Here is a 12,752-nt window from a genome sequence, read left to right as displayed (position 1 = left end):
TGACTCTGCGTAGCCTGCGCGTGTTCCTTTAAACTATTCCCTAGTTCCTTTACTGCCTCAACTAACATTGCCTGTGGCCCTACCGGTACCTGAGCCATCCTTTCTAGTCCTTCCTCGATAGTCCATGTCCCTGGCAATGTAGCCAAGATGTTGCGTGTGGCCAGATTACTATTTTGTATAGCACACTGCTTTAGTATAGTGCCTCTGAGATAATCGGGCACCCCGGCCGCCTGTATGGCGTCTGCTACTCGATCTATAAATAGGCCAAATGGTTCCTCCCTTCCCTGCTTAATACCCATATATGAAGGCACACCTCCAGGTTCCTTAAGACGATCAAAAGCCTGTCTTGCCAATGTCATTGATTCTTTTACTTTATCCGGTCCCATAAGTGCCTGTGCTTCTGGCCGCAGATACAGTCCCACCCCCAATAGCTCATCAAGGGTGACTCCGTGTAACGGATCTCCCGGTTGCCTTACTGTGGCAACTGATTGCTGACAAGCAGCCTGCCAATGCGCATTAAACAACAGCTGCTGGTGTTGTGTCAAAATCAACTTCATAATACTACGTACATCCCCCGGGAGTAATATATTGGTGCCCCAGATAAAGTCTAGCATTTGCCTTGTGGGCTCTCCTTTGATCCCTGAGTCACTCACCGTGGATCGCAACTGAGTTAATAACTTCCAATCTAGGTTCTGAATTGTGGCAGTTATTCGCCCTTGGTCATTTAGCTGGTAAGTTACCGGGAACGCCTCATGTACAATGCTCGAGGCAAATTCTCTATCTCCGGAGGCCATCGCCTCCTCTGCAATTTGCTGCCACATCCTCTGTCTTTCTGTGATAATACTCTGCCCCTCCGTGGAAGGATTATGGCTCATTCCTTTCCCTGCATAACTTTCTTCTGACTTCTCTCCTTTTTCTGTTTCCATCGGGGGGGCCGATGGGTCCTCACTATCTCCAGGTGACTCGGGAGGAGATGGAACAAAGACCGAGTGCTCCCACGTTCCCGCTACCCCTTCAGGGACGACTATAGTGCGAACCGAGGGAGGCAACGGGCAACCCGAGGGAGGGGGAGCTGGCTTTTGTTGCGAGGCAGTTGCACCCGTCCCAGTTAATCCCCCTAACCTTTCAGACGCAGCAGCAGCAGCTCTCTGCTCTGCTTTATGCATCACCAGAGCGTTCGTAACTGCACGCCAAGGCTTCATCAGTTTCTTGGCTAACTTCTCATCATTTATTACTTCATCAAATATTTTATCCCCATATCTCCGCCACTCCTCTTCCTCAAAAACTGTATCGGGATTGGCAAAGAATCCTCTAGCTGCCCCATAAGCTAATAACTCTGGTAATTCCTTTTTACAATGTAAACCTTCTATGCTCCGCTTTTCTAAAAAGCATTTGAGCAAATCATACGCCGCTTGTCTATTCATACCTTCGTCAGCGCGCTGTTGCAGCCTTCCAGACTTCGGCGGCGCGTAGCCGGCAGGACACTCTCTATAGGTGCTCCAGGGCGCGGGGATCTTTTCCTTTAATCCCTTTCGCTCTTGGGCGCGGGGACCTTTTCCTTTAATCCCTTTCGCCTCCTGCGCTGCTTACAGGACCAGCACTGAGACTCCGTTGACCGTGGCTCGCAGGTTCAGCCCTCTGTAGGGTCCCTGTTTCGGGCGCCATTTGTCGCGACGGAGGGAAGACAGGGCCACTCAATATGAGTGATCAGCAAGCTTCGTTTATTGATTCACACAGTGGCCTTTTATGTTCTAACATAATTAGCTCATACATATTACAAAAGTTAAGCTCATGATTGGTTAGTTCTTAGAAAGATCAACTCCGCCCTTGGTTCCTTCTTTACAGTTACTTTCATCCTCTTTTCCCATGCCTGAGCAGCTGCAACCTCTCTGTTATCTTACAACAATTATAGTCAAGGACGAGGTGTCTTTACCAGCCCAGTAGTTATGGGGGCTGAATCCGATGTTTCTCAAGCTTTTGCTCGGCCAGCTGGATCATGTCTACGTAACCCTTCTCAGCTAGCCATTCTCCCACAGATTCTTCCAAATTCTATGGCTCCCAAGGGCTGGCCTGAGCAGTAAAGACTGAAGCAAAGAAAGCATTCAGCAACTCTGCCTTCTCTGCATCCTCCGTCACCATGGCACCCGTCTCGTTCAACAGTGGGCCCACATTTTCTCTAGTTGTCGTTTTGCCTCCAATATAGTTGAAAAAACCCTTCTTGTTAACTTTGACATCCCTTGCCAATTTTAATTCCAAGGAGGCCTTGGCTTTCGTCATTTCATCCCTGCATGCTCTAACAGCAGGAGTAACAGAGCTGGCTTGAACACTCTCAAGTTGTGAAAAGCGTATTTTTCTAAAACTTCTTTTTTTAAAAAAAAAATGACATAATGATGGCAAAGTTACGAGTGATGTTTTTAATGACCTGAATTTCTGATTTTGGCAGGTATTAGCACCAAAGATGGTACTGCCAAGAAAGATAAAGACTTCAGAGGAAAAGCCCAGAAGCAAGTGCAGTTTAATCCTGGCCAAACCTTAGCTACATGGCGAGTACGGATTTTGAGTGATGGTGAACATGAACAGTCTGAGTCCTTTCAAATTGTTCTTTCTGAGCCTGTCATGGCAGTTCTGGAATTTCCTGGTGTATCCACAGTGGAAATTATTGACCCAGGAGATGGTAAGAACCTTTCTCAAAGTGTCCTGCCCATATGTGCATATACCAAGAGATAAACTGGAGGGCAAATGCTATGAGTAACAATGAATAGTAAAGCTTACCTTTACTCAGAATATTTCTGAAGACCGACTAGGGCATTGGGTAGCCATTTGTCCTCTATGTCTTTAAGTGATTCATGAATATGTAACTAACGTAGGATGCTTTGATGAAATACTTGCATTTTTCCTGTGATATATTATTTCTGGGGTTTTTGTTTTGTTTAGTTTTGGTTTCATTTTAGGTATAATAGGTTTTTGGTTTGATGTGTTTGCAGTGTGTATCTGGTTTGCTCTGACATGATAATTCATGTGGGAGAGGATAGTACAGGAAAGTCCAGGATGTTTGGTCCCAACAAGTTTGGGTCTTGGAGCAAACTACTTGCATCAGTGAGGCCTTAATATCAAGCTGAGAAGCTCAGTAAGGGTAAGGTTCACTAGACCAAGTTCAACACAAGCTGTGTCAAGAACAAATAAAATTATGTTTAAATGTAAATGAAGAAAGAAGCTGATTAAAAAAAATAATAACTAGAATGTGCTCTGGTTGCTCTGCTTTTCAGTGGCATCCAGACACTTGAATCCATGGGCCACAGTCACACAAAACTGTCCTTGAGGAATCTTTCAAGTATTGAATGACTGTAATAGCTTGTTTTACGTAGTCTTCCCTACTTAACATTTGAAGACGACTGGGCAGGAAAACTGTCAGAGGTTTCTTAGTTCCTAGTTACAAATGTAAGTTAAACTAGAGGTTATCTGATATCCATATTTAGTCGCTGAGATGAATAATAGTGCTTAACTTGGAAAGCAGTATGTATGTGAGAGAAACTACTTGAAAATGTATTAAATCTCTCTTTTCTATAATCAGTGAGATAGCACAACTCAAGATAATCATCTGAGTTTTCTTATTGTCAACTATAGTTTTTTTTATTTCCTTTTACAGTCCCAGAGAATTTGTAGTAATTATGCATAAAGTGAAGATGCATAGGAGAATATCTAATGCATAACTGCAGATCGAGAAACATCTACAGGAAAATATAGAGAACTTTGTGTAGAAGGGCTGTTTCCTAATCATCTTTTAAAGCATAGGGTATAACAAGTTCAGACACTAACTGGATAGGAAACATCAAAAGTTTTATTCTATTTGCAGTGAAAATTATTTTAAAATTCATTTATTTGAGTGATGTAGTCTTAGCACCAAAATACTGAGCTTGTTTGGAAAGCTGTACCAGCCCCTTGTGTATGGGACATTAGTTAATGTTTTATTCCAAAAAGAGATTGCATAAGGATATTTTTCCTTATAGTAGCTGAGAAGATGTAGGTCATTCTCCTCTGAGCTTTTATGTTGTTCATAAGGTCCATTAAATGTTTTTTTATAGTGTCATTTTACTCCTAGTTGGATAATTATGAGACAGGAAACAGAACAAATCATATTCCTGCATTTTTTTGAAGGATAGAGTTTTTCATTTTGTCAACTTAATTCTAGAGGGAGAAATAAAAGGAACATTTTGTGTGTGTGTGTTTTACCTTCTGTTTTACTTTAAAACAAAAGGGTAGGGTTTTGGTGGTTTTCACATTGAATTTTTTACTTGCTGGAATCGTGAAAGTGTCTAGATCTTATCAAACCTGAATTGCAACATTTTTAAGGCAAGCTTTTGACCTTAAGTCATGCTAGTAGTATTTTCCAGTTGGAGAAATAAAACCTGGAACATGTTTTCAAAGCAGTCACATGACAATTTTCAGAACATTGTTTGCCAAAGTGCTCTGAAATAATGAAAAAATTTGCTTTGTGCAGTCAGCTGATACCACTTGATTTGGTATTACACACAATCATATTCTGTTAGGGTTGCAGTCATATTAATGAAACTCTAAAGGTGCTTTATAATTATATGCATAATCACCTTTTGTTCTTGTGTTTTTGAGGGAACAAGAAAAAAATTGATCCTGAATCCCAATAACAGCATAAAACTCAGCAACCTGTTTATATGGGTATAAAATAATGAAGGGGTTTAAAAGGCATGTTGGTGTTTTTTTCCCTGTAAAACAAATCTAACATTCTTTAGTCTGATACATTTTAGGCTGAGATTGCTCTCCAGACTCCACTGACTGTATTGGCTAGGTCTCTTTTTCATAAAATAGGAGTGTAGACGTGTAGCCAACTCATATCAAATCTCTAAGTCAGATAGTGAGAGCTCAATCTTGCATCCTCAGTGCCAAATTATTTTCATGTTTATCTTGATGTAGTAAGTTAAAGAATGACCTTGCAGAACCACTGCCTGTGAGTTAGCTGTGCTATTAATGCTCCTGTGGTTAACAGTTAATAGTGAAATACTATGGAAATAATTAAAATATAGACCTTGTGGACAAACTCTCCAAACACTGTCTTGCACTGATAACACTAGATAAGTAAATTAGACAAATTAGAGACTACTTAGTAAGAACTTGTGAATTCAGACCTAATGCTCTGATTTTATTTACCATTTCTGAAAGACTAAGAAACTCTGCTTCTCTCATGCTCCAAGTTTTTCTTCAAATTTAGCAGCATTGCTGATAAATAAGAGTTACTTGTTGCACTTTAGAATATGCTAAAATGCTTCTAGCTGTTCTACAGCTGAGTTTACGAGGCCATAAATCTACATAAGCAAGTGCGTCTGTTCTTTGCAGAATCGACTGTCTTTATTCCTCAGTCCACCTATACTATTGAAGAAGATGTTGATGAATTATTTATTCCAGTCAGAAGAAGTGGAGATGTGAGTCAGGAACTGATGGTTATTTGCTACACACAACAAGGTAACAGAATCTAATAACAAAAAAAAAGGCAAAAATGGAAAAGAGACAGAAAAGCAAAAGAATTGTTCCATCTATTGCATAATAAAATAATTTATAACTCTGATAATTACTTTTTCATCTAAATTGCTTCAGTCTCAACTGGAAATTTATTCATCTTTGCAATCTGTCTTAAGTATTATTGAATACAGCAGAAAAATTATCATGTTCCAAATTTCTGCTATTTGTTAGAAGATGAAGAAGATCTGTATTCTTTATCTTTATGTAATGCTTTTCTATGCAGCCCCATATATTTGAAAGTGATCAGAACTGAAAGCAGTGCAGTGATTGCACAGGATATCCTTTACTTGTATCTTGAAAAAACTGGTATACAATAATATTACTTAATTGTCAATCTTCTACTTCCTCTATCTGTCAATCTCCTATTGATTATGCACAGAGCATGGGTTCTCCACACCTGTGCTTTTATTGTTATTTTTCCCCTGGAGAGATGAAGCAACTTTTTTGTTGAGGTGATCTGGAATAAAAATAATTTGTTTTCATCAAATTCTGTTTATATTTAGTTTCCGGTCTACCGATATCACAGAATCACAGAATCTTAATGGTTGGAAGGGACCTTTGAGATCATCGAGCCCAACCGTACACACACACACAAAAAAAAAAAAACAAACCACCAAAAAACCCAACCAACCCAACAATCTCGGGCACTAGAGCATACCCTGAAGTGCCACGTTAACACATTTCTTAAGTACCTCCAGGGATGGTGACTCCACCACCTCCCTGGGCAGGCCATTCCAGTGCCTGACCACCCTCTCAGTAAAGTAATTCTTCCTAATATCTAATCTAAACCTCCCCTGCCGCAAATTCATACCATTTCCTCTGGTCCTGTGGTTGTTCACTTGGGAGAAGAGGCCAACACCCGCTTCTCTACAGCCTCCTTTCAGGTAGTTGTAGAGGGCAATGAGGTCTCCCCTCAGCCTCCTCTTCTCCAAACTAAACATGCCCAGTTCCCTCAGCCTCTCCTCATATGACTTGTTCTCTAGACCCCTCATGTCTTCAACTGGAGTTAATTAATTAAAGGAGTTAATTTGTAGTCCTCACAGGCTCTCCTTTGTCAACCTGTGCCTCTTGTGATAGACCACAATATTCCTTCTAGCTGAAAAAATGCAAATGAATTTGAGGAGCCATGTGCTTGCATTGCATCATATACGGAAGTAGTTTGTCTAGAAACCTCAGAAATGTAATCTGGTCAGAGATTTCAGCCCATCTTACCACCTAAAAGTATATAGAAATTAAAAGATAATGAAAATAAAATTCAGCCTCTGTGAAAGGATCATTATAACCATAGTATGTATAGTGACTATTTTCCTTTTATGCCACAGGAACAGCAACTGGCACCGCCCCAACCTCTGTACTTTCGTACTCTGACTACATATCCAGGCCTGAGGATCACAACAGCATCCTACGTTTTGACAAAGACGAACGAGAAAAAATGTGTCGGATCGTCATCATAGATGATTCCTTATATGAAGAGACTGAGACCTTTGACGTTTTGCTGAGCATGCCGATGGGTGGAAGAATTGGTGCTGAATTCCCGAGCACTCGAGTTACCATTGTACCTGACAAGGATGACGGTAAGACATCATGTAATGAAGTGATATTCCCAGTCCAGGACAGAAACTACAGGTAGTAGCACACTGAAATCAGCATGTAGAAGTCGGATTTTTGCATTTGTTCCTGGTGGTTAAAACACATGCTGCTTCTATCTTGGGATTTTAAAATACTCTTAGAAAGCTATGTGGGTTTTTAAAAGTATTTAGTATTGATATTTTATGGCTTGAGAAAATCACATGAGCAGTGATTGGGAGCAAGGAGATGCACCTTTCCATTCTGTCACAGTAAGAAGTTGTCGTGGTTTCGGCTGAATTTACCAAAACCGGACTGACAGATGGCCCTTCCCCCCCCTTCTCCCCCCCCAAAAAGAGGAGAGAGGAGGAGAAAGAGATAAGGAGATTCAGAAGTTTAGAATGAACTAAACTACTTTAATGAAGAATTAATATTAAAATAAAAATAAAGAAGAAAATAATGAAATAGATACAATATATACAAAACCGTATCAAGCTCCCAGGATGACAGTCACATCACTGGCAGGCACTGGGGAAGTCCCAGGCTGGACTCAGTGATGAATGGGAACTGGATTCCAGCTCTGGAGTCAGGAACACATGGATCGGGATCAAAGGGAGATGAACAGACAGAGTCCTCTCTGGACGTCGGCCATCGCAGGAAAAAGGGGCTGACCCTTTGATCCCTCAGCCTTTATACTGAGCATGGGGCAGATGGGATGGAATACCCCAGTTGGTCAGGTTTGGGTCACCTGTCCTGTCCGCTCCTCCCCACCGATGTGACCCCTCTACGTTTTTTCCATTTCCGACCCTCTAAGGAGGCAAATAACGAAATTGGCTGACCTTGGTTGTTACAGCAATAAGTATAAGCAAGGGCCTCCCTGCATACCATTCCTTGGCACGGAGCACAAACATTGGGCTTATCATTCTGAGAACGAGCAGTTTTCTCCACAATATGCCGTTAATTTCAGAGAGTTAGAGGAGGCCTAGCTAGGATGTAAAGTTACAGAACAGAAAATTGGTTCGGTTTTACTTCAAACCGGGACACAAGTGTAATCCAAAATGTCACCCTGCATGGTGACCCTCGTATGTGTGATTCTGAGATTGTGTCCACAAAGTCTTCAGACCCATTGGATTGTGCTCCAAAGGGCCATATTAGAGGTCCTGATGGACTAGAAGCTATCTAGCAGCTGCTAAGAGGCAAGCTATATTCCTTCTGATTTAATGCTGCATTTAAATTTCTGCCTAGAAGTGTCCCTGTGTGCTTCCTTTGTCTTTTTAACAAAGCAGATAATCAAAAGACTGTAATGTTGCTTTAGAAATCGCCTCAGTAAGGAAGAGCTGACAGAATTATGTCCTTTGTTCCAGTGGTCAATAGCTTTGATATATTCTATTGAAAGGGACATTCCTGGTGGTGATTAGAGAGAGGTCTGTGACTAAGGAAGAGTAGAATCAGCACACTGTATCATCAACAGCTTTTGAAAATGCATATAAATATTATTGTTACTTCAAGCCTCTCCTTCAGTGTTCCTGGCATTGACGTGGCACTCCTTCAGTGTGTCCCTTCATTGGTGTGGCAACTCTCTTTCTAGGAGCGGTAGCAAAAAAGTTTCCTGGTACAATTGCCCTCATTTATGCATGGAGTTTGGAGGCTCACTCCTCAACTGTAAATTCTGTGAAAGGACTACTGATAAACTGTTTTAGTCTTCTCTATGAGGCCATAAACAACCTATTGTGACACTGCCATATTTCCTAAAGACTAATGTGAGGAATTATATAGTACAGTAGTCTTTGAAAGCCTGATGCCAAGATAGATGGTTATTATCAGCACCGTGATTACTCCCTAGTTAAGGATATAAAAGGCAGCTCTTAAAGGCAGGAAGTTGACACCCATCTAATTGCATTGTAAATACTCAGTCTGCTTGAAATTTCTCACCTGTAATCCTCTGACAGAGGTGACTGTTTTCTCTGTGGAGCATTTGGGTAATCATATAGCCTTAATGAACACACCAGTTTGAAATAATACTTCTTGTAAAGTAACAGATCATATATCAAATGCAAACTGAAATAGGAATATGTTAATCTGACTTTGCTGTGGTAGGAAATACAGGTTTATTTGTGTAGGTTTTTTACAACAATTTGATTTTTTGAGTAATTTTGATTAATTCATGAAGTTTATGGTTTGTAGAAAGCAGACCATAGAATATTGAGAGAATGCCTATATAAAAACATATCCATGAAGAAGCAGATTACCCAGTTTTTGAAGGTGTTCTGACTGCTTAAAATGTATACTGGAAGTTTGAGATGGGGAGGATGTTTCTCCAAGAGATTATTTAAAACAGAGATGAGCTAAAATTAGAGATCTAACTTCAGTGGGAACCTCATTGTCTGGGAGGGAACACTTTTATGTGCTGTTTTTAGCATTTAAAATAAGATATTGTCATTCATAGGCTTATACAGTCATTTTAACAGTAATATAGAGTGACTTTGAGTAGGAAATGATGGAAGTTAATCAATCAAAATGTAGTAGAGAATTTAACAGTTTATGAAACTCCCACAAGATATTAGGGAAGTTAACAAGAAATCTCCTTTATTTTAACACTGCCATTAGAAAACATGAGAAGTAATTTGATTTGTATACCAGCACTCAGTTTTAAGTCTAGTATTTCCTGCATTTATGAGCACAACTTGCCTCAATGCTACAAACTTTTAAACAGGAATTATTTAATAAATAATAATAATCTTATTGGATTTATTAAAATAGCTGACATGGGGAAGTGTTTGGGACATTAGAGTAGAACATTTTCATTATGCAACAACTCAAACATCTATATTCATTGGCAAGAGTAAACAATATTTTGGATATTGAAAGATAAGGGGGCTTTGAAGGATAGGTTTGGATCATTTTTTACAGTCACTTGTCTTTTTGTACCCAAAATGTTGCATACGTCATATTTGAAATAGTGTGACAAAACTCCTTTTTGCTTTGTGTATCAGTGAAAGTACCCCCACAAAAAATTCCAGAGCATTCAAAAACTTACTGACAATTCACTTAACAGTAAAATTTTCCACTACATGCTTTTAGTTTGTACAAAAACATAGTGCATGGTAAAAGTCTATATGCATTTTGGTTCATCTGAGATCTGTTGTGCTGCCTGTTGTATAAAAAGCAGAGTACAGACTACAGAGTAGATAAATTATAAGTTTTACCTTATTTATTTATGTAATCACACACACATAAATATATATATGCTTATTTCAGATTGTGTATATGCACACATTTATGTAACGTGAGCAATTTAACACTGGCAGTCATGATTGAAATTCTGCATAAATAAATGAGGGATTTTAAGCAGCATTGGTTATTACTGTTTGCATGCACAAAATTAATTTTAATAAGTCGAAACTATGCTATGTGAAATAAAAAACACTTTCTTTAGCTTTTAACAGTAAAATTTAATTCAGAAAATGCCTAAAACAGTGGTAGGTAAAAGCTTTAGCACATATATAATAGCCTATAAGCTATAGTAATGTTATCATAGTAAGTTCTGTAGTCTACTTTAGTCTCTTTACTTCACATCTACTGATACATTTTTCTCATTGTTTGTTTAAATTCACCTTCTACTTAACAAAGTTTCTTTTTAACGAATGTCACAGCATGTCATTAAGTTGTGATTTCTCCAAGTACTGTGACTGGATTAACATTATGCATTGACTTCTTCAGGTCAAAAGATACAAACAGCAAAGGTCAAAGTTTAATAATACTACATGAGATCTTTCCTATGGAAGTCAAGTCAGCACTAGCAACATTACCTTATCTCCTCTGGCATTCAATGCAAGTTAATTAGGAAACATTCACCTCCAGTACCTATCATCAAAGTCTTTTCTTCTTCTTTTATTTCTAGAGAAAGCCCTTAGGGTCTAACTAAAATAGCTGAGTTACTATACAATCATGACAATAAACAAAAAGTAGAAGGGGTGTGCTCAGCTTTCTAGTGAATCAGAGTATATTAAAGAAATTCCTGGCAACTGAATACTTTAATTGGGGATTATACAGTTGTGCTGTGCTGCCAAAGCAAAATCTGAAAAAAAATCATAATATGTAGAACATGCACAGGTATATTTATATATTGTGAAAGGTGATTTTAAATTTGGTGCTGCTGTTGGGACATTTCTTAATTTGGAAGGGACTTTTCCTGATAGGTCCTGAAGTTGGAGACAGATAGAAAAGAAGAAAAGGATTAAGTTAATGAAATTCACAGCTAAGTAAGCTGTGCACAGAAATTTGACTTCAAAGTTAGACGTGTCACTACAGTTTAAACACTAAAAAATAAAAACATGGATCTGTTTGAGTCAGGGGTGATAGTATATCATAGTTGACACTAACCATGAACCACTGGAAGAAAAATGTTCAGGGTAAAGACCTATGAAAATCATCCACTTTTGGGGTGGCAGTAATTTCACTTGATATTAACTGTCTATAAATACTAGACATCTCATTCAAGCAGGCTATGCCGAGATCCTTCTATAGTTAATGAAGTGAAAGACATACTCCCAGGAACCCTCCCGTCCTAGAAGTATATAAACTGTTGAGATCAATCACCACGGGTATCTGGTGCATCTGAATACATTGTTTTCTGACAGTAGATATAAATCCTACCCTTAGAAATTTTATTTGCCATTCAGCCCAAAGTTGTAAGCACTACCAGGAATGAAGGAAGGATTTTTTTCTAATTTTGTGTTAAAAGAGCACCTACTATGACATGTCATTAAATAACAAGGAAATACATAGTTATTCCTGCTTCATAAAGTAATTATGGTTTCTAAAGAAAAATCTAAAACAATCTAGTTGAAATCTAAATAAATGAATGCAGAAGGGTATTTCAATAGGTATTTAGATGTTCAAGATAAAATCCAAACATAAACAAAAAATTCAACCATTTTCCATACAAATATGAATTTATGTTATTAAATCTAGCCAGAATTGATGGACTTCATGATGTCTTCATGCATCTCAAGGATTTGGGGTATGAACAGAAATCCCTGAAGAATTTGAGGTCAGTTGATTGGCTCAGGACATACCTATCCTGCATGGAGGGCACAGAGTTCAGCATACAGCTTATTCAGAGGAGGCACTTTACATAATAGATCAATATTATGCATCTAGGAAAAGGAGGGTAAAGGTGCTGTGCAATTTTCATTCCCCTTGGAGAGACAAGTCCGGGAGTTCAGTCTTAGACCCTGAAAACACTCAGACCCAAGTCTTCCTTGGAAACGCCTTAATCCCCAAGCACTTAGCAGCTAAGCAAGATCAGCCTGGAAGCACTCTGTTTTTCCAACAGAAGCTGTGACTGAAATAATTTCACATACATAGAGGAAAAAATGAGATCAAACTCTTTTGTTAGTGTTCGTCTGGGAATGAGGAGCCTGTAATTTGGTTCTAGCACTAACAGTGTTGCTGTGTTGTGTGCAACAAGTCTGATACAAAATGCTTAGTCCTTGCAACAAGGCTTGCAGTCGAATCTCTGCTCTCTCATAGCCAAACGTTTTGATTGCCAGGCTGCTGATTTGGACCCTTTTTTACTAATTCTGTTTTGTGTTTTGGGCAAATTTAAAACTCTTGGTTTGAAGTCACATTTG

The 12,752-nt window shown here is 39.0% G+C and overlaps 1 protein-coding gene across 1 annotated transcript in view; it reads left to right on the top strand.

The window, feature by feature from the left end:
- FREM2 (FRAS1 related extracellular matrix 2) overlaps window positions 1-12,752 on the top strand; it is a 145,174-nt gene that overhangs the window by 82,878 nt on the left and 49,544 nt on the right. The window contains exons 4-6 of the mRNA XM_074146953.1: window positions 2,444-2,674; window positions 5,368-5,493; window positions 6,873-7,124. Coding sequence (XP_074003054.1) covers window positions 2,444-2,674; window positions 5,368-5,493; window positions 6,873-7,124 — 609 coding nt within the window. The remainder of the gene's footprint in view (window positions 1-2,443; window positions 2,675-5,367; window positions 5,494-6,872; window positions 7,125-12,752) is intronic.

The sequence above is a fragment of the Numenius arquata genome, chromosome 1, assembly GCF_964106895.1.
Source record: "Numenius arquata chromosome 1, bNumArq3.hap1.1, whole genome shotgun sequence".
NCBI lineage: Eukaryota > Metazoa > Chordata > Aves > Charadriiformes > Scolopacidae > Numenius > Numenius arquata.
The sequence above is the reverse complement of the archived record's forward strand: the minus strand, read 5'-3'. Positions and strand labels throughout refer to the sequence as shown.